Raw genomic sequence first — 26,260 nt, 5'->3', positions numbered from 1 at the left:
CATCCTTCTCAGTTGCATCAAGAGCCAAGGAGGTTCAGGGGAAATGAGATGGTCCTGGCCCAAAGTCAGGGACGTGGCATGCACAGCTGATATGTCATGACAAATCAGCTGAGAATGAAAAAGCAATCTGTTATCAATGATGTTTCACCTTGAGTATTGTTTTAAGTGAGGACCACTAGATTCAGGCAGTCAATAAAAACACCAGAGAATTTCTGCATGTCTTATTTAGCAGTAAAACAAATTAAGGTTCATTCTCTGTTGCTCATAAGCAAACATGTCTGCTCAGGGGTCAAGAAACAGCAGGGAAAAGAAAGCTCTCTGCATTGAGAAGCTGATGAGTTCCTGCTGCCCCAGAGCAGGGTTCTGCTTGCTAAGCCCATAAATCAAAAAGGGTGAGAGGAGAGTTTAGAAGTGGGCCAGAACCTTAAGGCAGGAAGCTGAAAGTAATTTTAGAAGTAAGACTTCCACTTTAAACACGTTTTGGAAAAGTTGTTCCCCATCCAGTAAACGCAGGTACTAATAGCAATGGGCTAAAACGTGAGAAGGAAGCATCTCTCCTCAAATATTCCTCCAGGGCAATTCACTGCAGTCCCAAGTTTCAGAAATTCAGAACGAGTAGAGCTCTCTTTCTGTCAGTCTGGGTCTGCGTCTCTCTCTCTCACACACATACACATACTCACAGCATCTATTCAAACTTTACGATTTAGATAGAAGGAACAAGCAATTTTGGCAAGAGCTTGAAGACTATATGAAGAAGTTCTACCTCAATAATAATAATAAAGTATATAAAGACTCATCAGCATCATAGCCATAAAATTACATGGCAATTCATTTCTCTTATAGCACAGATTAAGAAAATAAGGCACAGAAAAACTCTGATTCTCACAGGTCCAGGTCCTGGGTTCAGGATCTGAGTTTCTTGCTGACAGAATTCTGTACACAGCACTACAAGACACTGCACCAACAAAAACCGTTCAGGGGTGTGCTTGATGGAATCTGATTTCATGGAATCTGAAGTTATTACACGGAGGATGATGGTGGATACAAAAAAACAAATTCTAGCTTGCTGGTTCTTGTTACCAATGTACTTTATACAACAGATGTGTTTCTTACCAGGTTGATTGTAAATAGACTTCTTTTAAACAACTTCTATTTTAAATTCAGTAGGGAAGCTGTTATTTGAAGGGATTCTAAAGCTAAATATCACCCAGAGATTTCTTTAATAAATGCAGATACTCAGAATTTGGATTTGCTTACTAAAGCGGGGTCCATCATATTACTACTATTATTTTAGATAAAAGACATTAAAACCTTAATTTTCACGTAATTTTTTTTTTGCTGCATATATTTACTGCTTCTGTTATTAGCTGGAAAACACTGATGAGGCCAGAAATTGATTTCTTTTTAAAAAAAGACTCCTCAACAGAAAGAAAAGGATTACTAAAATTATTCAATCCTCAATCATTTAAACAAGGGAAAAACTACATATATTTCATTACCTGGTCAAAATTTCAAATTCACTGACATATAAACTATAAGTTCTTGAAATTTTTCTAAGAAAAATTCTATAAGAAAATAACTAGTTAAAAATTATATAAGAAATAACAACAAAATGAATTTGCAACAGAAAACATGGTGATGCCCCCCGGGATGCTACTCCTGCGTGAAAGGGTGGAAGAGGCAGGAGGAAGCCCTGCCTTTCATCCCCCACCACTGCAGGGCAGGACCAACAACTAAGGTGAGGGAGCTGTGTGGCCTTGTCTAGGCCCAGGAGCTCAAGCTGCCCTGTATAACCATCGGCTCAGGTTTCCAACTCAGTACTGCACCCTCCATATCTCTACATCAGGAACACGATGGGGATCTGTAATTCTGAAACAGTTTTTTGAAAAACTAGGCTGATTTTAAAATCTGCTCTTCCCACACCATTCTCTCTACCAGCCTTCCAGCAATGACACAGGTGAAACTCATTTTAAAAACAATGGTCCAGTTTTATTAACATGCTTCTTACACACTAAGTCCTTCAGCAAACTACTGAGGTTCCAGTTCTACTACTTGGCCATCTCACATCCGATTTAAGTCGATGCTGGGGCATTTCAAGTAGCCAAGTCTCCTTGGGTAGACCTAAAACACAGAAAATCTGATAAAGATGGGGACTCTATTATCTCCACTTATGGTGCTCAACAAAGCATCATGCACAGGGTTAAGTGCTCAGACATATTTATTGATTAACCTGTAAGTCGTCAAGGGTTGTTATTCAGATGCTTGAGAAACGTCTACACAACTGCAGCTGTCGTCAGCCTTCTCTGTGGTGCTTGTGGGCAAACTCACGTTTAGAATTTAGTCTGAAGTGTTTCTGTGAAGCTACCCATATATTATTTGAACTTAATCTAATTAAGTTCTTTTCAGCCTTATGGGTAAAATGCCCTGTAAGTCTACCTACATATGATTTCTAAAAGCAAAAGGTAATTAAGTATAGTGGCAAGTATACTGAAGTTGGAGTCAGAAGAACTGGGCTCTCGGTAACCCTACATAAGTTAGTCACTTCATGCCTCAGTTTTCTCATCTGTAAAATGGGAAAATACCACCACATCTATATGAAGAACACTATGGATATCTTCAACTGCTTATACAACAGGATTACTCTTCAGAGCAAAGGGAAGCCATTTCTAAGACACAGGCTGCACATTTTAATACATTTTTGAAATATGCAGACTGATTTAGACATTTCCAAGGAAATACTTATTCTGCCTCTCTGCTTTCTCTCATGGCATCTGTTGTTACTCGCAGCTAAAGACATGTAAAATCAAATGTTGTTAACAGTAGACCCAAGATCCCCAGCACTCACTTAATGCAGGAGGGGGTTACAGAGAGAAGCAAATGAAAAGGTAAACAAAATGAGGATGAGAGCTGACAAGAAAGGCAGAGAAAATCAGATTAATGAATAAAAACAACAAGTCCATCTTTCATCTCTCCTGGCTCCTACTGATGGCAGACTGTATTTAATCTGCTGAGACCAGATTTAAGGCCTCCCTTTGGCATAGTCCATCCATGAATTATTAACGTTTGCAGAAGCAACAGCACATCCGCTCACGGCTATCAGAGAGGAAAGTGATGATTAACCAAGATGGGATTATTAATCCCTCCACTTCCCTTTCCTCTGTCTCCCTCCCTTCTTCAGTCCCCACTGGGCTTTGACTGCTTTTTAGGCAGTGTATTTTAAGCTACAGCCTCAGTTTCAGAGTCAATACCTCCATGGTGAAAAAATAATCAATGACCAATTACAAGTCATGTTTTTAATATATGTTAAGTTCTTACCATGTATTTTTTTTACCACTGTGTCCTTCATGAAGCAAAAATAAAAACAAGGGTGGTTACAAATTCTTTATGGCCTCAAATACTTAAAAGATAAATACACTGCTTTGCAGGCTGAAAGTTCAGGGTTGGGCCACAGGTAGATTAAGTATAAAAGTTGGCAGAGACAACTAGAAAAGTACGGTTTACCTAGGCTAGACTTCTGTAATCACTTAACCTAGCAGGTCTCACACTGGGGGGCTTGTTAAAACACAGAATCTGGGCCCCACCTCCAGAGATTTGGATTCAGTAGGTCTGGGGGCCTAAGAATTTGCATTTCTCACAAGTTCCCAGGTGTAGCTGATGCTGCTGGTCTGGGTACCACACTTTAGCATCACTGACAAAGAGCTTCTTTCCTGTTGCCAAAGGCATTCAGGGCATGAGAGGAAAGGAGAAGGAAATTAAAACCAATATAATGTAGAAAGCTAATTTAAAGGCAAAGATGAGATGTGCAGCTCCTTTCCTTTCCTAACCCCCAACAAAAAACCTAGAGGCCTGAAGGGCTCTGCAATGTATTTGCTGCTCCAAAATAAACCCCATTCCAAAACAACTCTCCCCGCCAAAATATGAGCTGGTAGGATGAATAGTTAACAATAGTGAGGAACACAAAGAAAGCTGAGAACTAGATTAATTTGTAACTTCATTCTAAAACTTGAGATACAAATCAAGTATGCCCTTTTCCTTGGTCATTTTCTTTCCCATCATCCCCTTTATTTAGGACTTGGCTTTAATGTATGATCGAGCCTCAAAAAACAAGTTGTAACAGCCTCACCCAAACCCCCAGTTTGCTGTGTACTATAACAGAAAACCCTTGCACTCCCTCAATATCAAGCTGAGTCAGGCACCCAAAAAAAAAAAAAAGACCAAAAGTAAAATATTAGCAGAGGCTGTAGGCAGGGCCCAAAATAAGGAGACACTTCAAGGTATCCATTACAAGAGCAAAACATGAGCAGGTTAGATAGGTGGATAAACTAAATTCTACCTCTTTGGGGTTTGCAAATGCAGAAAACGCAAGTAATGAGAGCACATGAGGAAGAGGCCCACCCCTGCCAGCCAGCAAGGCCAGGCTCCCACAAAACCAGGCCTAGATCAACCCCATGCCTAGACTCATTCTACAGAGCAAGACAGCTTTGGTGAGTGCATGCTGCCAGGATGCAGGAAATTTTCTAACAGCCAAGATTTCACAGCTAACACTTGTTTGGAAAAAAAGAAGGTAGACTCCCATTAACAATGGCTGCTCTGGATGACAGTTAGTCTAAAAGGCCAGGGTAGGGGGACAGAGAAAAAGGGATGCAAATGACAGAAGGAAAGCAAAAATGAAAGGAAGAAAAAGAAAAGACCAAAAAACAAAACAAAACAAACACCAGACAAAAAGAATGGGAAAGGGGAGGATAGTCCAAAGGAAGGAAGGAAATGGGCAAGGTGAAACAGAAAATAAAAAACTGTCAAAAAGAAACACAAAACAGTTCTCCCCCAATATGCTCTGAACCCTGACAGTCTAGTCCACCTAAAGTTTCAAATATGACATTTGTTCTGGTTTGCCACTTTGCATTTGCTTGGCACCAGTGACCTACTCAGCACAAGCCAGGCTGACAGGCTCTAGTGTGACAAATCTCAAGAAACCCTTCACATAGAGGGCATCTGTAAACTATGTTTATAGCATATGAACACCAGCAACAAACACCTGTACCATTTTTTGTTCCAAAGTACATCTCAAACGGAAAAGGCAAGGTTTGTCAGCACTCAGTATTACTCCTCTAAGGAGCATGTTCAGCCCTATAACTGATTCTGTTAACCAGCAAATCTTCCACATGGAAAAGAATAAAAATGGAAATGTCACTTCAAAGAAAACAAGAAAAGGTCCAAGAGGAAAGACAGGACCAAAACATTAAGAAATTTGACCAGTGGCAAAAGAACTAGCTTAGTGTCTTTTCAAAAAAACCTCAAAAATTAACAATGTGGAATTTACCCAACCAGTCCACCCCTTGACCCCTTCCTCAGCAAATCATGATAGTAAGGATATAGGGCAAGGTATTGAGAAGTATCCAGGTTCAAGTTCCACCTTGGACAGTAACTAATCTCTCTTCTCTTGGTCTCAATTTCTTCCCCTTCTAAATAAAGATGTCAACACCCATGCAACTCACCTCAGCCAATGCAGTGAGGCATAAGACAGTGACAGACAAAGCCCAATGCAAAGTATTATACAAATGGAAGGATTATTATGGTGTGTCCCTCAAAGTTCACAAAAAATTACTAGCTTGTTATTTCCCCCTAAATCTTCCACATTAGGACAAGGTCATAAAATTTCTCAGTATCATTTTTCCAATGGTTTGATGGGCATAATGAAATGACATAATGGTTGTTCATGAAATCTGCATGTCTCAGATCCCTTTTCACACATTAGGAAGCTTTTTCCATTGCAGGGTAAAGGAAACGACTGTGTATCACCTTATAAGAATTGACCAATTCTGAACTATGAGGGCCATTCTTATAGTCTATCTCTAACACATGCTTCATGGACTAATTCCTCACTGCCCTGTTGAAATAAATCAATCTTCCTTGTCATTTTATATAGATGTTCTATAGCTTCAAGTACCTGGTCCAAACAATTCAACACTCCCCAAATGGTGACAGTCACTCAAGTGCACTATGGGGCTGTTTTCCAAGTTCTCTGAATTAAGCAGGCCTTCTTTTTGCAATTAGAGGGAAAAGTGAATTTCCCCCTCCTAATGCCATTCAGCTCTCATTCATACTCTTAAAATCCCAAATTTAATATTTTCTTGCCATCCAACTTCCTCAGCTTTCACTCGCCCTCTATTCCAGTCAAGGCGTCCAGGTTATGAAAGAGAGGGTAAAGTCTTATACAGGCAATGGTTGCTTCTTTTCCAACCACTTGAACCCAGCTCCCTTCACAAGCAGGATGCTGTACCTGCCCCTCAGCTAGATTCTAATTTCAACTTCATGCTAGGAGAGTGTCACCAGGCACCTGCTGAGGGCCACTCATTCGAGAGTGCTTAACTATGACCTGGAACACCACCACGCCTGTTCGGTTCCCTGCAAAGCCTTCTCTTCAAGATTCTGTTATGCTGGTTTGCATTTATTTCTAAGAGTCAGTTAGGCCAGAGGGTACCAATTTGCTTGACTTCAGGTGTTAATGTTCTGCTGAATGTCAACTTTTTACTTTTGTGCTGTCTCCTCGAAGTGAGTAATTTTGCTATGCAGAAATTCTTTCCTGTATTCTGGAGCACATACCAAGTCGAGGGTTTTGTCTGTGTCTTTAAAAACCAAACACACATAATACCCTTAGACAGCCAAATCATATTACAAGATGCAAGATTTCAACATTCCGGCACACAGCCAGAACTTAATGGCCAGTCAGACGCTAAGTAAGGAAATGGGTCTGCATTAAACCTACAAATAAGTCAACAATCAATAGTTCAGGATTACAGTAAAAATTTGATGTGCCCTTTAAATTGCTTCTAGCATCATCCTTCTAACTCAAGCTCAGCTTCAGAAGCAAAACAAAGATGATCAAGCAAGAAACTGAACACAACCTATTTTCACAAGCACAAAGCCTTGGCATTTCAAAACTAAAAGCTGCTCCAGGATTTTATAGAAATCCTTTACAGTGTACCTGTAGGGCAGCAAACCTGAGACATAGTAGGCTGAGCTTTAGACAGTAAATTAAACTGACAGCTCAGCAAGCAGAAAACTATGGCAAGAAAGCCAGCACCTGGAGATAAACGGAGGAAGCAGGTTTGGCCTTCATGCAAAACTCATCTCCCCCCAGAACCAGCAGGGATTGTATTAAGGCTTAGAAAGCACATTTCCGCTTCTCCCTCAATCAACATTATTTTACTACTAAGCTTATATCAGTAAGAGCAATTGCACCACATCCATGCACCATGGGCTTTCTACTCTTTATTTTGCTCTAAATGAGCAATCAATTATATTTCTATATTTCATACTTCCATCACCTTCCTCTTTCAAATACACCCTGAAAATTCATTCCTTTACTAAAATAGCCTTAGTCTCCAAATGAAATTCAAAACCTAGGGGGTAAGGGCACAGTACTGAACTCAAACCCACAGAAGGGAGTTCAAGTCTGGCATTCCTAGCCTCTGCAGGCCTTAGGCTCCTTCCTGGTGAAACCTCATTAACAGTAGTAACCACCTCAGAGGGTTACTGGAAGGACTGAATGAGGAAACCCAGACAGTGCTTACTACAGTGTCTGGATACAATAAATGTTCAGTAAACCTTAGCTTTGCCTCGCAATTTTAGTTGACATAAAACAGAAGACAGGAATTCAAACTTGTCTTTGATGCCATGATTCTCTGCACCAGCAAGGAACACTTAACCTAAGCAAAAGAAAGGAAGGGCGGTAGGGAAGAAAGAAGAAAGGGAGGAGAGGAGGAGAGGAAGGAGGAAGCAGGGAAGAGGGGAGAAAGGAAGAAAACATAGCTACTGAAACTAGCACTACTCAAAGTATGTTTGAAGGAGCACCATCCCCCAAACAGTTTGTTCAGTCTGCAGCAGATAAGTACAAAAACAGAAAGTTTTACAGAAATCTGACAGAGTAATTTTACATCTATTGAATTTAATTGTTAAAACTAGAGCTTATATTTTACAAGTCTTTGATTTCTTTTCTAGTAAATCATTTTTATTTTTTTTTATAGAAGTCTCTTTCAGTCTGAGATCAAATTGAAACAAAAAAATCTTGAGAAGGATGGATTTTGTAAGCACCTTTTGAATACAATACTCATTATCACATTCCTTCAACATGAAGACGGTTGGGGCAGTTCAGGATCTCACCACAGAACCAAGTACTATAGCGGATGCCTGTAAGCCTTCAAGGACCCAGCAGGCCCTGCTCATTTAGAGACAAATGTGCACTGTGGATAACAGAGAACTTGGTAAGAGTGGAGAAAGCACTCCCAGATAATATCTCCCTATTGTATTTTGCTACCTTGAGCAAATCAAGCGTATAATAACTATCCATGGCTGTTTCTATCTGTCCCTGAGATAGTGACAGAATTTTTAAATAGATAAATTTTGTTTTAAAGAAAAAGGAGAAATGGAGAAAACTCTCCCCCATATCCTTGTGCCTATGCCATTCAAAGAAATAAATCAAATCAGGTAGCAACAATAAAAATCAGCCAGGGAATCCACACTCCCCCTTACGTTCTGCTGACCTAATCCTCCCCTTTGTGTTATAAAGTAAACGAATAGCTCAGTCCTAGTCATAAATATGTTTTATAAGATAAGGGTTCTTTCTGTACAATTTCTTGGAAGCTGTGTCACGCCCAGCCCTGCTCAGCAGATTCTGCCGCAGTGCTTCAAGTGCTGCGGTTTTCTGAAAAGCACAGGCAGGATTTTGCTGATGGCATCTCATCTCGGCCTCACAGCCACTTCACGGTGAGAAGAGGGGACTCGCCTTCTGTCCTCCAGGATAATTAAAGTGGTGCGTTGCATACCAGGAGCTGCCTTAGTCTCGGCTCAGCCGCCAGCAACCTGAGCTTGGGGGACTCACTTAACTTCTCCATATCTGAAGTGCAAGATGGAAGCTAACCATTTGCAAAACAGGAAAATGCTCAAAAAGGAAGAAACACACAGGTTCTGAGAGCTCTGCAGCAAAAGAAATTTTACATACAGATCTTGTCAGAAGAGGATGTTGCCCATCCTAACTCCCAGCTTCTTTTCCTGGTCCCACCAAACAACAAACAGAAAGAAGCAAAACCAAGTGTCTCTCCTATCTCAGTCCTTCTCTCAGTTCCTTCAGAGAATGTGGATTTTTAGTGGAGCCAGCAAGAACCTGGACCCCAAAGTTTTATAACTGGGGAGCCACACTTTGAAACCACCATCAGTGGAAGGAGTCTCATCAGGCTGTGGGCCTGGAAATCTTTGGATCTAACATTCCAAAATGGAAATAAGAGGTCACAGGGTGCTGTGGCAAGCAGCATCAAAGTGGCACACAGGGTCAAGGGCTGCCATCTGAGAATGACAGACTGGTCTACAGCAAAGCATTTCATATTCGACAAGGTTTTAGCTTCCATTTAAATCAAACACTTCCGTCCATTTCTGCTCCTGAAATCAAGCAATTTAAAGACACCAGACTGAGGATGACAATATATGCTCCCCATCTCCAGAGTATTAGGGCATCAATAGATATCGGCAGGTTAAGAGATGCTGGTGAAGGAGGGAGGGGATGACTCAACTCCAGTTCAAAGGCACCAGGGCCTGGCCAATATTTGAAGTACTCTATTAAATTGTTAGATAAATATTTTTAGCCATGGGCTTCTTCCAAAATACTATTACAGAACCATTCCAACTTCTTTCTTCTTTAAGTTGGTAACTGATATTCCCCTGCTCACTACAGGATATAAGAAACCTCTGAGAAGACAAAAAGCCTGTCATTTCCTGCCTGTTCAGAATGCATTCAGCATCCACTTACTTGCATGTTCTGAAAGCCCTGCATTCAGGAGTAAGTGTGAATGGATAAGTAAAAAGGCTGAAATCTCATATCCCTGGCTCACATAAAAGCAGTTTTTCACATTTGTCACAGATGATGCCTTTAATACTCATTTTTATTCAGAAGTTACCATTTTTAATTCCATTCACCAGACAACTTCACCATAATTGCATATTTTGCCATCAGACCACAATGCCTGCCTTTTCTCTTATCACAGACAGACAAATTAAGTCATTTCAGTACTTAACACAGCAATCAGCATTAGACCACCTAGTTATAAATACAAAATACAATGGTACATTAAACTGTCTCTGCGAAGACACCGTTTTTTCCCTTTTTCCATGTTTACTGGTTTTTACCAGATCTGAGATTTACCCGGGGTCAGGGTTTAATGACAAGAAACAGCAAATATGCTTATTAAGCAGGGGTGCTGTAAGCACTGTAGCTTTCACACAAGCTGGCACAGCTACTGCCCTGAAGAAGAACACAGGGCACAGTAAGATGTATGTCTTTTCCACATGCAGCTCCACCACTACAACAGAATTTTGGCCTAAAATGTACCTGGTGTTTCCAGGAAAGGGTTTCTTTCTAACTAACAGGCTTTGGATCAAGTGGGAATTGGATTCATTTACTAGTGAACCCAAGAGCACTACCTATAGGTTGTGTCAAGCCCAGGAGAGACAGCTGTTATAAGCTGGGAAAGGGCAAGATTCAAAAAGCCATTAAAGTCCTCTAAAAATTCAAAAGAAAGATTACCATGAACTTCCCACTGATTCTCTTAGGAGTAAGTAAAAATATAAGAAAGGAGGTCAATAAACACAAATGCTTAACTAAAAAATCTTCACACTGTTAGATTCCATGCAACAGTCTCTTGCATTCTTATATTATATGAAAACATTTAAAGAGCACAGTCTTATTCCTTCAGAGTCCATCAACTGAAAATTTCCAATCAGCCAACTTGGGCTAGATGATTATGTGCGGAAAGCCTGCTCAAGCACGTTAAGAGCAGAAACAGTAAGAAAGATAGGTATGTTTTGCCTACTTAAACCATTTCTCAGAATTATTCTATAAATTATCAGTATGTAAATAGATGCAATTCTTATGAATGAACCTCATCTCTTCCTTAATTTACTAAGGCAGCTTTGTTAAGACCTCTCCTTGGTACACACGCTTAGCAGTTTCAATTTCTAGAAACAGATGAAAATGACAACTACTTTTCTTTAAAGATAATCTCAGAATTAAGATGTTGTTCATCCATTCAGAATGCACTTTCCCTCAACTAATTTGAGCCAGGGAAAGCTTATTGCATCTTTTCCTCAATATTAGTATTTTGCCAGTAATAATTCTGAAGAACTGCTATTAGCATACTAATCATTCTAGGCAAGTCTGATCCTCTTTCCAACAAACTGCCACAAGATTTCTGGAACCAATTCCCTACCAACAATTTGCCAGTACTACAAACACACAATTAGCAAACAATATAACTATTTTTCCTCTTAGCTGTTATACAGCTGCATTTAAGCAGCAGTACCTTAATTCTGAAGGTATAAAATTAAAAGGTAAATCATGAAATGTAAGAATTTAGGTGATATGGGATTGTATCACCAGTGATTCATTTTTATACTTACCAAAGCCATTTAGTTTCTTCTGATTATTTAAAAGATAAGCTAAGAGTGGTTTGATTATACTACATTTCCAAGGGCAGAAAAAGGAAGGAAATAATGAATATTTTATTATAGGAATAGTGTGGTAAGCAGAACAAGTTTTTAACAAGTCAATTATTATTGCACCATTAGTCTTACATGTGATAGATCAGTTTCCCTGATTCTAATTTTCTTATATAGTTATTTTATCCTCTTTTTAAGACCTCTTTTACTCTTCACTCATACAGGGCAGATTTCTATCTGGAAATTTAGCAGATTATGAAGGCCTTTAGTTCAGTACATGGTTGTGGGTTTTTTTGTAGAAGGGGCTAAATTTTCATTTATCAAGATTTAAATTGGCTGCTAAGTCAATTTCAACAACATAATTTAAATTTGTTTGTTTTGTGGGGAAATATTCTGAAAGTTTTGTTTTTTCCAAAGCAGTAAAGCCAACATGCTATATTTGGAGGCCATAAGAGAGATCTGAGAAAACTATGAAAGAAATGGCATCTAAGGAAAGCCTTAGAGTGTTAGACTGAAATTAGGGCTCAGACATTTCAGAGGTGTTACTCCATGGTAAAGGAAGGCAGGGAGCAAAAGCCTGATATAAAAGGAAAAAGAAAGGGTTAGGTAACCTGGTTAGCTAAAGTAGGCCTTTCTCTCTTTCTCTTTCTCTCCCTATGTCTACACACACACACACACACACACACACACACACATTCTCTCTCTCTCTCTCTCTCTCTCCCTCTCTCTCTCTCTCTAATCTTCCCTATACTTACCCTGAAAACTAGGATACTTAAAAAATACTTTATAAAAATCAGATTGTTTCAAGTCGAAAAATGTCTCTTCAGCGCATTCCAGAGTGATAACCTGCTTGAAAAGAGTAACTACAACTGAACTCTGGAATCAGACACGGGTAGTCAGCCTCACTTTCCAAAGGCCTAGAAGAGAACACTGAGGATGAAATCAGATACTTGGTTGAGGTGTGCAGTCATTGGAACAACTAGCAATAGATGCTTAATCCCAACACTCCTCCATTCAGCTGTGAAACAGAGTTAGATTCGAAGATGTTTCATTTATTACAGTCAATTTCAGTTTAAAAATTTCTGGCAAGGTAAGTATAGTGGATTGAAATGTGTCCCACCAAAAAAACATGTCTGAGTCCTAACTCCTAGTACTGGTGAATGTGATCTTATTTGGAAATAGAGTCTTTGCAAATGTAATCAGGTTAAGGATTTCAAGATGAGATTATCTTGGATTTAGGGGGGGGGTCCCTAAATCCAAAGGTTGGTGTCCTTATAAGAGAACGGAGATGTGTATTTGACACACATGAGAAAAAAAATCTATGAAGATGGATGCAGAGATTGATTTATGCTGACACAGACCAAGGAATACCAGGAGCCACCAGAAGCTGGAAGAATGAGTCTCCCCTAATGCCTTTGTAGTGTGCTGCCAGCACCTGGATTTCAAAGGTCTGGGCTCCAGAACTGTGAGAGAATGAATTTCTAATGTTTGAGGCCACTAAGTTTGTGGTAATTTGTTGTAGCAGCCCTAGGAATCTAATACAATAAGTTTAGCAATAATATTATTATATTTTGGTCTAATGCCATTTGGAAATATTACAGCCTAATGTCCAGAAACTGCAGCTCTCATTTTTATAACCAATTCAGGCTATTTCTGCACAGCTTTCTTGAAATATACATGTAATCTAGTGAAAAAGCCCAGAATATAGCTGAATTGTGTAACTGTGCACTTTATTACAATATAATACACATCATCCATGGTACATTAGGTCTGTTCAGATCACAGTAAAAATGTGCAGTCTGCCCTCAGTATTTTTTCCAAAGACAGAAGTGAGCAAATGGATCTTTGTGAGAGGACTTGTACTCGTAAGCATCGCAAAGTCACTTAGAAGAGAACAGTACACTTGTTTTAGTACCAAGTGCTATTAACAGTTACTGCTCTTCACCTCTATTACACAAATGTGTAGGTCTTCTCCAAAAAATTCCATTTCCAAAAAAATTAAATCAACAAACATTTAAAATTTTTCTACTAGCATCACTCATACATATACTTAAGTGGGTTTATTTAAATGTTACCTTTGCTAGCCAGAGCAATCTTTTAAAAATGCATTCTCAGTGCATGTCAACATCATTGATTAGGACAAACAACAAAACAGTAACAACAAAAAACCCATATTAATTACAAGCTCCATTAGAAAGAGAAGGAAATATAATCAATGTTTACCAAACAGAAAAGGGAACTCTATATGGGAAAATGCCTTTATAAGCTTATAAGTAATGCAAACAATAGATGGTACAAAGTCTTGGACAACATCTGTCAAAATCCTTCAGCATTTCCTTTTATGGATTTATAAACTGACATAAAAAATTCACTATGACTGATACTTGATATGTAGGATTAGGGTGCATTCTCATCTCAAAAACTGCACTGGTTGGAAAACAAAAAAGTTCATATACAAAAATCCATCAGATTTATGATACGTGAATTATATTTCAATAAAGTGGGTAACAATAAATGAGAAAAAATGTCCATCAAAAAGTATACCTGGCTTTTCTAAAAACAAAAAACTGAAAATGTCCAAATTAACTCCTCTTGGATAACCAACACATGAAGAGAAGAATTAAAACAAGGACCATTCCATACTAAGAGCAAAAAGCTGACTTGGCTCTTATTTTGACTACTAAACAGGAAGTCAGGCAAGGACATGATACTACATGTGTATAGGAAGTTTAAGCCTAGGTCAGCGGAGCCATACAACTTAAAACTTCCAACGCCTATCAATCCCTAGAGCATCTCAGATCAAGCCAAAGACTTAGCCTTTTAAAAGTTCAATTTTCTCCTGTAAGCCTTTGCTGGCAAGAAGATGAAGTCAGTCAATAGAAGATTTTACTTTGAAACTAGTTAGTCTTAAATCTTTACTTCAGGTCTAGATGATCAATTTCCAATTAACCAAGTTACCTTAGATTGACCATTTGGCATTTTTTAAGCTATTCCAGAAAAGCTAAACTCAGAGGCAAAATTCTGAACTGGAGGTATCCTTCCTGTCAAAGTTCAAAGATTTCCCAGTGGTGCAGGACCAAAACTCTTGGCCATGCTCATTCCAAATTAAGAAACTCTTTGATGTGACCGAGTATGCACTGCTAGGAAACCATCTAAAGGGCTTGTTGAAGGACAGTGTTCATGCATTAATAGAAGGTCAGAATAAATGATCCTTATGACTCAATACATTTATAAACCTGTCATCAATATCTCAAAGCCAAAAATGTCGTACAACATCAGTGGGAGTTCACGAAGAGCACTACTAAATGTTGCTTGGTATTCCAAACATGTATTACAAATATGCCAAAGAAAATTTAAAAAGCAGTTATTCTTTAAAAGAAACAACTTACCTGACATTATAAACATTAAAAACAACTCAAACAAACAATAACTTTTCAGCAAATGCCATTTCTTTCCAGACTATTAGGGATACTCCCACAAATCTATGGTGATTATTCAAATTATTTGAGCTGTACCTCATTCGCCCATCTCAAACCTGTTATAAGTATTTGTTTATAGTGCATCAAGCACTTGAAATAGAAGTGGCGAGAGGAACAGCTAAGACGTTAAAAAGAAAAGCATTAAGTATACATGCCATTTTAAGATTACATGGAAATAAGAAGGCATCTATAAAGTGACAGGCAAATATAATTTACTACATAAAACTAGGGAAAAATTGGATTTTCATACTCTGGGAACGTATGATGATGAATATCTATAGTTATCCAACTCTCAACTCTAAGTCTATGGTTTTAGGTTTCTCAACTGGAATAAATGTAGTAGAATTGCAACCATTAGACGATTAAAACAGTTCTTGGGAAGAGTAGTGGAGTAAAGTATTAATTCAAATTGAGTCCAAATAATAACAGTTCATTTGTGCTAGGATTTGCCTTTGGAGGACCTGTATCCTTTCATCTCAAAGTAAATCAATGGAAGAAATGGCATCCCACTATCCTTTAACTCTAACACAAATCAGTGTTCCAATTCCTCAAAACTAAATGGGTCACAAGTTTTTTCCTAAACAATTTTGGACAGGGACACACACACACATATACAGATACAGATACAGATATAGATATAGATATAGATATAGATATGCACACATCTCTCTCTCTCTTTCATATGTATATATATAAAGTTCCTGGTTAGATTAAAATAGCAATCAATTGTGCCAGTGGCATGCTAGGTTAAATGAGACTGGAGTGCTCTATTAGACCATTTCCTGGTGCCACTAATGGAGCCAGATACTTCCTAGAAATCGATGAGTAGGTTTCAGTAAAAGTACTCTAAGTTTTCCCCAGCTCTTTGCCAACCAATACAAGCAAGATGTAGAAATATGGAAGACAAACAGTAAAATTATTTGAGACCTAGCAAAGAAAGCAAGAGAAACTTACAACTAATGTCTCTGTGCCTTGGATTAAGCCCAAGGAAAGAAGAGAAATCTGTTCTCGTAATCACAATAATTTAAAAAATGCAGGTCGGAACTGCTTTCCTAAATTCAATCTTGCGGAGCACTCTGAAAATAATCCAGTGTTCTCCACTGTACTTCCAGAGCTAAGCTTCCCATTCTCTTAGTATCTGAAGAAGAGAATTAACAAAGAAATCTGGAATTCCTAAATCAGCTGGTCAGCACAGGGTCAGGGCCTTCAGCCTGGGCCACAGCCCTTACCTGAATGTCTGTGTCCTTCACAGGCTCAAGAGGTTCAAAGGTGGTGGCTGCGCTCAGACTCTCCAATCGCTGGGAGATGTGGGATATATCAAGCCCCCGAGACCCAAGGAGAACTGACCTATTTGAGGATACAGGGAGAAAAAAGTAAAATTAGCACATCTAATACGTTTCCTAAAATACTAGAGTATTTTTTATTCAAAACTTCCTATATATTGCCCAAACACTCTCATATGGTTGTTTTATACCTTTCCAAAAAGATTTACCACCTGGAATAATAGACACAACATTGTATTTGGTAGTAAGAGAGTCCTGATCATGCCTAGAGTAAGGGACATATCGGATGTATTTCAATCCGTCGCAATTATTATCCTCATGATGCTCAAATCCTCTCATCTTTGGCCAGTAGGAGCCTTTTCAAGTTGGTTTCTGAGTTCTTCTGACATGACTCAGGTGGCCCTTCATGACTTCCTTGCCATCTGGTACGACAAGACATGTTCATCGTATACACACCTGCCCCAGTCCTGAAATCAGCCAACTCTCCAAAGACTCCAGTTACTTTTTATTAAGACATGGATTTTAGAGACCACTATCTGGGCACTAGGATTGCTCCCTGCTACATTATTTCTAAGCCTTTTCAATAGGCAGAGCTAGAAATAGAGGTTTTACTTTTGTTTCAGTTTCCTTAAGATAAATTACATCATAAGTTCATACTGACACTTCCAATTCAAAATTAAAAACATAAGGTTTGGGGTTAACTTCAAATAGATTTTCTATATGCATCTCCTTCCTTTCATACCAAGAGTCCTAATTCTCAGCATCACCACCATGACTACTTATTTGCTTTATCCTACACTAAACACACAACAGTCTCAAAACTAGCAGTATTAATCCCTCCGCTAACAATGTAATTATTGAAGACAGATCAAGATACTACTTAGAACTACTCCTTTCTGAATGGTTTTGTCACCAATTGGATGAGCATTTATTTTCCTCCTTTAGGAATTCCTTTTTGAAATTTAATTTTGTTTTATAATTATGCAAAATACTTATACAGTTCCAAAATCAACTCTATAGAAAGTCTTTGTCTTCACTTAATCCTTGCCCTTTTCCTATAGGTAACCTTTTGTTTGTTTACCTTTTGTTATAATCACACCTTTTTCTTTTCTGTATTTGTTGCTTTGACATCTGCGGCCTTGCTGATACTGCCTCTCTCAGGGTTAGCTAATTCCTAGAGGCCTGCAAGCACATATTTCATATGCAAACTAATCAATCCAAAGCCCATACCCCAACCACTTTTCACTGGGCACTATCCTCTGCACTAATCATCTCAGGGATAGGTACTAGACAACTAGACACAGCCCCTTTACCTCAGAGCCCATGGAGGTTTTCAAACCAGCCAATCCTAAGCCTACTCACCCTGCCTTGCCTTGCCTTCCTGCAGAAACCACAGTAAAGGCTCTTCCCCACATTTTCCCTTTGCTTCCTCTGCCCCCTGACTGACCTCAGTGCTCCCTCATTGGCCCTGCATAGCATGCCCTGCCTTCTGTTTCTAGAGAAATGTGAGTAGAAACTTCTTCCTTCATGACAGTCATTTCCATGTTTGCATGTCTTACCGTACTTGATTACAGCAAATTTCAGGTACTTTTAAACCCCTTCCTTCTTTTTTTATTAGCAGGTAGGTATATACATTTGGGTTACCTGAATTTTTAAAACAGCTTTATTGACATATAATTCAGATACTATACAATCACTCATTTAAAATGTATAATTCAATGTTTTCTGGTATATTCACATAGTTATACAACTATCACTACAACTGATTTTAGAATATTTTCATCACTCAGGAAAGAACCCCCCTACCCATCAGCAGTCACTCCCTATGTCCCCTAATTGATCCACTCCCTTGGAAACCTCTAATCTACTTTCTGTTTCTATAGATTTGCATATTGTGGACATTGCACATAATGGAACTATACAATACGTGGTCTTCTGTGATTGCCTCCCTTCATTTAGCATGATGTTGTTCAAGGTTCATCCATGTTTCAGCATGTATTAGTAGTTCATTCTTTTTTCTTGTCAAATAGTATTTCATTATATGGATATGCCACTTTTATTGATCAGTTAATCAGCTGTTAGACATTTAGATTGCTTCTACTTTTTGGCGATTATGAGTAATGCTGCTATCAACATTCACTTACAGGTTTTTGTGTGGACAACTGTTTTCACTTCTCTTGGGTATACACCTGGATGTGGATTGCTGAGTCATATGGTAACTCTGTATTTAACTTTCTGAGGAACTGCTAGACTCTTCCAAAGTGGCTACATCTCTTCACAATCCTACCAACAGTATATGAAAGTTGCAATATTTTCCACCTTGTCACCAACATTTGTTATTATCTATCTTTTTGATTATAGACATCTTAGTGAGTGTGAAGTAGTAGCTTATTGTGGTTTTGACTTGCATTTCCCTGATGGCTAGTGATGTTGAGCATCTTTTCATTTGCCTAACGGATATTAATACATCTTCCTTGAGAAATGCCTATCCAGATCTTTTCCTCATTTTAAAACGGGGTTGTCTTTTGGTACAGCCACTGTGGAAGACAGTCTGGAGGTTCCTCAAAAAACTAAAAATAGAACTACCATACATATGATCCAACAATTCCAGTCCTGGGTATATATCCAGAAAAAATGAAAACAATTCAAAAAGATACATGCACCCCAATATTAATAGTAGCACTATTTACAATAGCCAAGATACAGAAGCAACCCAAGTGTCCATCAACAGATGAATGAATAAAGAAGTTGTGATACACACACATGCGCACACACACACAATAGTTTATTATTCAGCCATAAAAAAGAATAAAATTCTGCCATTTGCAGTAACACGGATGGACCAAGAGAATATTATATCTAGTGAAGTAAGTCAGACAGAGAAAGACAAATAATGCAAGTACTGCATATCACTTATATGTAGAATCTAAAAAACAATACAAATGAATGTGTATGCAAAATAGAAACAGACTCGTAGATACTGAAAACAAACTAGCGGTTACCAAAATGGTGAGGGAAAGGGGGAGGAGCAAACTAGGGATATGGGGTTAAGAGATACAAACTACTATGTATAAAATAGATACATAGCAAGGATATACTGTATAGCACAGGACATTATAGCATAAAGGTTTTTTAATTTTGATGAAGTTCAATTTATCTAACTTTGATTCTGTCAACTGTGCTTTTGGTTTCACGTGTAAGAGAGCTCTGTCTTACCTAAGATCAGGAACATTTAAACCTATGTTTTTTTCTAAGGATTTTAAAGTTTTAAAGCTTTAAAGAATATGATTTCACTTATATGTGGAATCTTAAAAACAAAATAAATGAACAAACATAACAAAATAGGAACAGACTCATGAACATTCAAAGAACAAAAGGGTGGTTGCCAGAGCGGAGAAGGGTGGAAGGATGAGTCAAATAGGTGAAGGAGATTAAGAGGTACAAACATCCAGTTACAAAATAAATGAGTCACAGGGACGAACTGTACAGTGTGGGGAATATAGTCAATAATATCGTAATAGCTTTGTATGGTGACAGATGGTAACCAGACTTACTGTGATGATCATTTTGTAATGTACAGAAACACTGAATCACTATACTGTGCACCTGGAAAAAACATAGTGCTATAGGTCAATTATACTTAAAAAAAAAGATTGTTTTGGCCATTTTAGGTTTCTTGCATTTCCATATGGATTTTGGGATCAATTTGCAAATTTCTGCAAAGAAGTCAGCTCAGCTTTTGACAGGGACTACATTAATCTATTGCTCAATTTGGGGAGTGCTAAATAACATCTTAAAAGACAGCCTTTCAATCCATGAACATGGGATTCCTTTCACTTGCTTTCTTAAATAAATGAGAGTACTATGCACTTTTCTCTACCTTGCACTTTTATTTTACTTAACAATATGACCTGGAGTCACTCCATGGCAGTGTATATTCTCAATCCTTTGTACTACTGAAAAGCACTTCACTATGTACATGAACCACTTTTATTCAACCAGTCCCGTATTGATGGATGCTGGTATTGCTTTCCATTTTCACTATTACAAATAATGCTACAAAAAATATTCTTGTGTACACATCTTTTTGTACTTTTGCCAGTGTATCTTTGGGATAGATCTCCAGAAGTGGGATTGCTAGGTCAAGAGTAAATTCACTAGGTATTGCCAAATTCTGTCCCCCAGGCATTACATCTCCACCAGTGACATGTGAGAATGTATCTAGTGCCCACTAATTTTAAGGCATACCAAGGTTGAGAACCTTGGAATTTAAAAATCAGCTATTAGAATTATTAGAAGAGAAAGGTCATCTAAGTGGCTGGTGCCTGGAGGTACTGTGCAGTACATGGCTTGTGAAGAAGCCCTGATGGGGGCAGGTGGAGGGAGGAATGATGAAGGAGGCAGGGAACCTGCAAGAGGGATAGTTTTACAAATAAAGGCTGTACCAGAGACTCTGAGCTTCTAAGGGTGGAAAAACGCAAAGGTTCCCTGCCCTCAACTTGCCCCAATTTTGTAAGCCAGACAGCTTCTCTTGAGCAAGAAGCCACAGGCTAGAGTCAAACACTGAGGTCCCAAGAAAACAGGAGGACAAAAGCTGTTCTCTGTAGTATACATGGGGACCAGGAAAAATGTCAGGAGGCCTGGGTTAGTCCCACCTGTCACAATGACTGAAAATCTGGAAGACATCACATTTCCAAGCTTCATTTTTCTCTTGTTAAAATGTGAAGAAAAACTCTGCCTCTGAAGAACAGTCAGGAGAACGCCTATGATAATTCTTTGGGAATTGAAAGTGCCATACGAGTATGAGGGATCCTTACCACTCAGGCTGGATTTGAATTCTGGTTGTGACCACTTGCTTTCTGAGCTTCCTCGGTTATAAAACAGAGACAGTAGCACTTATTTCACAGGGTCATTTTAAGAAGAAAGTATATAATGCATGTAAAGTACGTGGCACAATGCCTGACAAATAGTTCATACTTTAAAAGGTAGGTTATTAGTATTAGCACAATAAAGTTAGAATTTGCTGCATAATATTGGGCAAATAAATGTTTTTTATTTGCTCTGCATGAATATTAAGAAAAATGTGAACGAACAAGTGAGTTAATAACACTGATTATCTTGGATGGTAAAGTTAGGGGGAGAGAGTGATTGTTGGCTTTTTCTCTGTACACCTCTAGGTTGCTTGGTCTCTGAGCTGAATGCAAAAACCCAATGAGGCATCTCCAATGGAAAAGGAGGGGGGATGCAACTGATGACATGTACCCAGGGAGGGCTTCACAGCTACTGATAATGCTCTATGTCCTAACTGAGCAACATGCACGGGGATATTCATTCATTCTATTATTATTTACACCAGGAGTCAGCAAACTTATTCTGTAAAAGGCAGACAGTAAATACTTCAGGCTTTGCAGGCCATACAGTCCCTGTCATAACTACTCAACTCTGCTACTGTAGCACAAAAGCAGCACAGATAACACAAACACAAGTAAGTGTGCCTGTTTTCCCAACAAATCAACAGGCAGCAGGCTGGATTCAGCTCCTGGGTCGTAGCCTGCCAACTGATTTATACCTTTATACATGTTAAGCATATTCTTCTTTATGCTGAAGAAATTTAACAATTTAAAATATCAAACACATACATGTAAAAAAGCTATCAAATCTGTTCCCTAAAATAAAAAATCCAACAAGGTATATTTCCACAAATGAATTTCAGAACAGAACAATTCAATCTTAAATCTACAATCTAATCTTAAATAAAATCTTGAAGACAGAAATTTCTTTCAAAATTAATCTCATGTAAGAAAATTCTTCCTGTTCACTTCTCTCCTCTGCCCTCATCCTGTACTAAAATATTCACATCACACTTTATGTCTCTGCCTATCAAGAAGATGGAAAAATACAGTCATCAGCCTTTTGGTTTCTTTTTAAGAACCTGCCCCACCCTTTATCCATTCTTTCAATGTTCCAACTTCCTCCTCCCTAAAATAATGAATTTAAGGTAGAAAGAGATGAGGAAGAATGGAAATTTACAAGAAAAAGAGCATGACTGATAATTGTTACCAAGAAAACATTTTCCCTTTTTGCTCTTAATAGGCTGTAAAGCTGATGCAATTAAATTATAACTATAGCAACTCAGCTAGCATCACAGTCCTTTTGCTCCAGCAGCATCCTTGCACACAAGCAAAAGCCTGCATGCTCAAGACTGAGGGTAACTGCAGGCAACTAGGAGCAGCAGTAGCAGTAGGAGCCTGTGGGGAGGGCAAGTTAAGCAAAAATGTCTAAAGGCTGGTAGGGGTGTTGGGGAACAGTGTAGGGGAGCAGTTGGCTGCACTGAGCTGCAAAGCTGGATAGTAAAAAAAAAAAAAATCCCTCCCAGGGTTCCTCTGATATACCTTTATCAATACCAATAGAACCAAAATTTACTAATATTTAAAAAAGTAAAATTCTGAGGAGGCCTACAGAATAATTTCCACAACATCTTCACTGCCTTGGCAGAGCAGCCAAAACATTTAGCTCTCAAGATTAGCTGGAAAAAGAATGTAGCCCTTATACTCACCCCTTGTGACATTTACTATGTACTCAAAACATGTTAACACCAGCACTTAGGTCTTTCTCAAGTTCAAGGAATGAAAACAGAGCAGAAGACTGACAATTTCCCACATAGTATCTCCCACACAGTCTCAGCCACTTTCCATACCCAGCAAGGTAACAAGTAACAGCATCCCTCTATTTTCCCATGACCCTTCCACCAGGGCTAAAAGAGCATAAGGTCTGGAGTCAGCCTCACTGGGTTTGAATCCTGACTTACTACTCACTAGCTGCGTGATCTGAGAGGGTTACATGCCCTCTATGAACCTTAACTACTCAACTATAATACAGGGACCACAGTCCTACTATTTGTTGTGAGGATTAAGCAAAATCTTACTGATGCACAGTTAGTAATCTGTAAATCACATTTTTTATGGAATGTGACAAGATTTTTTTTCTGTGTCCCCAGATCATAAGCCCCTTGAGGGTAAGGACTATGCCCAGCAATGGCCTATACCTGGCACAGTGCAGACCCCAAATACATGTCCATGGAATTGGAATCAACAACCCAATTGGTGTTGTGTGGCAGCAGCAGCCACTGGCCAGGCAGTCAAGTCAGCACTTTTTCCTGCTGCACTCTCTTGGGGCTCACTTTCCCCTTCTACAATCAATTCGCAGGCACTGCATTTCCAAGGCCTTTCAGAAGTAGCCTCCGGATTCACTGACAATAAGTAGATGGAATCACTCCTCACTTGGATGGCTTCTCGTCACTAACTGCTCATCAATTTCTTCCAAGTGCTCTTAAAAACTTTGCTCATCGCTGAGGGCTCTCTGACTTTGAAGGTAACTCTTATCTGTGTGACCCACGTTTACCAATATACTCACATGAGCCATTTATGACCCAACAGCCAGTGAACTCAAGCAGGAACTTCTGGGATGGTTTCTGTATGACAGAGCTCTTCACCCTTTCCCACCCTGATCATCTCTAACTATGATAAGGGCTCACAATTTGGTAGGCAGACAGACTAGAAAACGCAGGAGGCAGAGAGACAAAGCAAGGCTGCTGACCTGTTTACAAAACCTCTCTCAGTTCCTGAGAATCTGGCTTGTGTCTGTCATTTACAGACTGCATCCAATTCAAGGCAGGAAAGAAGAAACAGATCCTGCCCCCGAGCCACCCAGTACCAGTGCTGCCTCCCCACCAGTACTTACGCCTTGACATCTGCTGTCTCCTGGGATGTGCGAGTGAGGGTACGGGAACACAGGCGCTCACCAGCCTGCTGGATCTCCTGGAGGTTCCGTTCCACATGGGGAAGCTCTGAGATGCCCTCGGTCTCAGCGGCAAGCTGTTCAGCTTGCTGAAGGAGCTCATCAAACCCCTCAGTATCCATTGGAGATGCAAATCCTAGGTGGGGGGGTGGGGGAAGAAGAGACTCAAATCAAGGGAAATACAGGCTTCAAACATTGCCTGAACCTGTCACAAGCTTAACGAAACACTAGGACTTTTTGTAAACAGTTAAGGAGACAGCTCATCAACAAGCAGGATTTGTTCCTGAACATAACCCAAGAACAACAGGCCTACAGAGAAAATGAGTCAGACTGGGAAGAAATAGATCATTTCTGCGCATACTGACAGCCCCAAGATTGATTTCTGCCACCAGAACAAATGCAAAGATACTAAGCCCCAGACCAGAATTCCTGCCTCCCCCAAAAGACTTAAAGCTGACAAGGAAACAGAAGCCATGGCAGCAACCTCTGGGGGGCTTAAAGAACCATCACCGCACATCCTATCCCTCCACTGGTCTCAGACAGAAAAATACTACCCCCCGGAGGGCAGAGCAATTTCTAAGGCCCTTATCTTATGATTCCCAACAACTCTGTGAGGCTCTTAAGCAGACAGAAGAAGCAACTCCAGTCCACAGAGCTCAGTTCTGTGCCCATAATACTCTCTGCTGTACTAAGGCTGAACTGAGACCAGAAGAACACAGGTCTTCTGACTAATCCCGTATTATTCTCACACAACTGTTCCTTGGCTAACATAAAAGATAGTCCTTTAAAATTCATGTCCAAGTCCCCATTCACTCATTCTTCAGCTTCCAAGGGCCCTGAGAGCAGAAATCCATGTCTCTTTGTTATATATGACATTCAGAATATTAGACTTAATTGTTATTATACCTACTACTTTTAGAAATACCATTGCTACTAATAATCACATTATACTAATATAAATAGTAGCTGGCTTCTAGACCATGAATATTATTAGCAAGATCACCTCGTTCTCCAACAATTGACCAAGAAAAGCCATATGAACAGTGTTGATATTTAATGGATATTATACATTTATGAATCTTCTATACATTGTACCATCCTTTCCACAAGGTTCTTGACCAAAAGAATGTTTTAAACTTCTAACATTATTTAAATCAACAGGCAATAAACAATATCAACATCATTTTAAAAAACTACATTGCTAAGAGATTAATAAAATTATTATTTATTTAAAAAAAGAACTAAAATCTTTAAGCTCTTGTTGATTATACTTTTCCTCCTTGTTTTAAATCGATGGCTTCTATTGCACTTTTGAAATCTCTCTGGTCTAGAATTGTAGTCACAATGTTAATGTAATATATAATTGTATCTCAGCTATGAAGCTCAGGTTAATGTTAAAAGGGCATGGTTTCCACCATAAATCCACAGCAGGAGAAAAAGGACTAAAAAAATGACCATTAAAGGACATTAACTTTAAAGGCAAGGGCACAAGTTTAAAACAAAAATAGCTCAGCTGGAGTAAACATGAAAAAATTTGGTATTCTTCATGAAGTGCCAAGTGGACTTTTTAATCTATAGACAAAAAGTTATATACACTAAAACTTTTAACCTAAAGTTTCTGGATAATCATTGTCTTTTTTTTGACCTAATAGAATCAGTCTGTAACTGGCCATTTCTACCCATAGGAAAATGGGGTGGCAGAATGAGAAAGGTATCCTCGGGAACAGAAGCAGAAAGAAACAGAAGAGTAACATTATTAAACAACAGCTCTACCTGAGGGAGAAATGTTTTTCCTCAGAAGCCTACAGGGCCAATGACATTCTACGAACTACCGGAAACATGGTCGCTCACCGGAAAGAGGAAAGAAAAGTAATATGCTAACTTTTCCTCCCATATTTTTTTTTACTCTAAGATAAAAATAATTTGTCTAACAGAGCCAAGGAGAAGGAAATACTTTTCTTCCTTCGTAAGGAAAATTTTGGAACTCCCTGAATAAAATAAGATTTTTTTATGTTTAAAAGAAGGAAAAAAAGGAAGAAGAAACACCTAACATTTTCATATCAGACAAATTCAGACAAAGGAAATACTCAACTTCTCAAAATGACCTGCCTATATAAAGATTTAAAGTGATGGATTTGAGGGTAAGTAATAAATGCAAAATAAAAGTCATTATTTAATTTAATACGGTCCAATAAATAAGATTTCTTAAAGTTA

General features: G+C 38.8%; 1 protein-coding gene across 1 annotated transcript in view; it reads right to left on the bottom strand.

Annotated features, from left to right (window-relative positions):
* NUP93 (nucleoporin 93) overlaps positions 1–26,260 on the bottom strand; it is a 99,187-nt gene that overhangs the window by 57,990 nt on the left and 14,937 nt on the right. The window contains exons 2-3 of the mRNA XM_032486359.1: positions 23,990–24,182; positions 16,196–16,313 (exon numbers count right to left, since the gene is read on the bottom strand). Coding sequence (XP_032342250.1) covers positions 16,196–16,313; positions 23,990–24,168 — 297 coding nt within the window. The 5' untranslated portion in view covers positions 24,169–24,182. The remainder of the gene's footprint in view (positions 1–16,195; positions 16,314–23,989; positions 24,183–26,260) is intronic.

The sequence above is a fragment of the Camelus ferus genome, chromosome 9, assembly GCF_009834535.1.
Source record: "Camelus ferus isolate YT-003-E chromosome 9, BCGSAC_Cfer_1.0, whole genome shotgun sequence".
Classification (NCBI taxonomy): Eukaryota; Metazoa; Chordata; class Mammalia; order Artiodactyla; family Camelidae; genus Camelus; species Camelus ferus.
The sequence above is the reverse complement of the archived record's forward strand: the minus strand, read 5'-3'. Positions and strand labels throughout refer to the sequence as shown.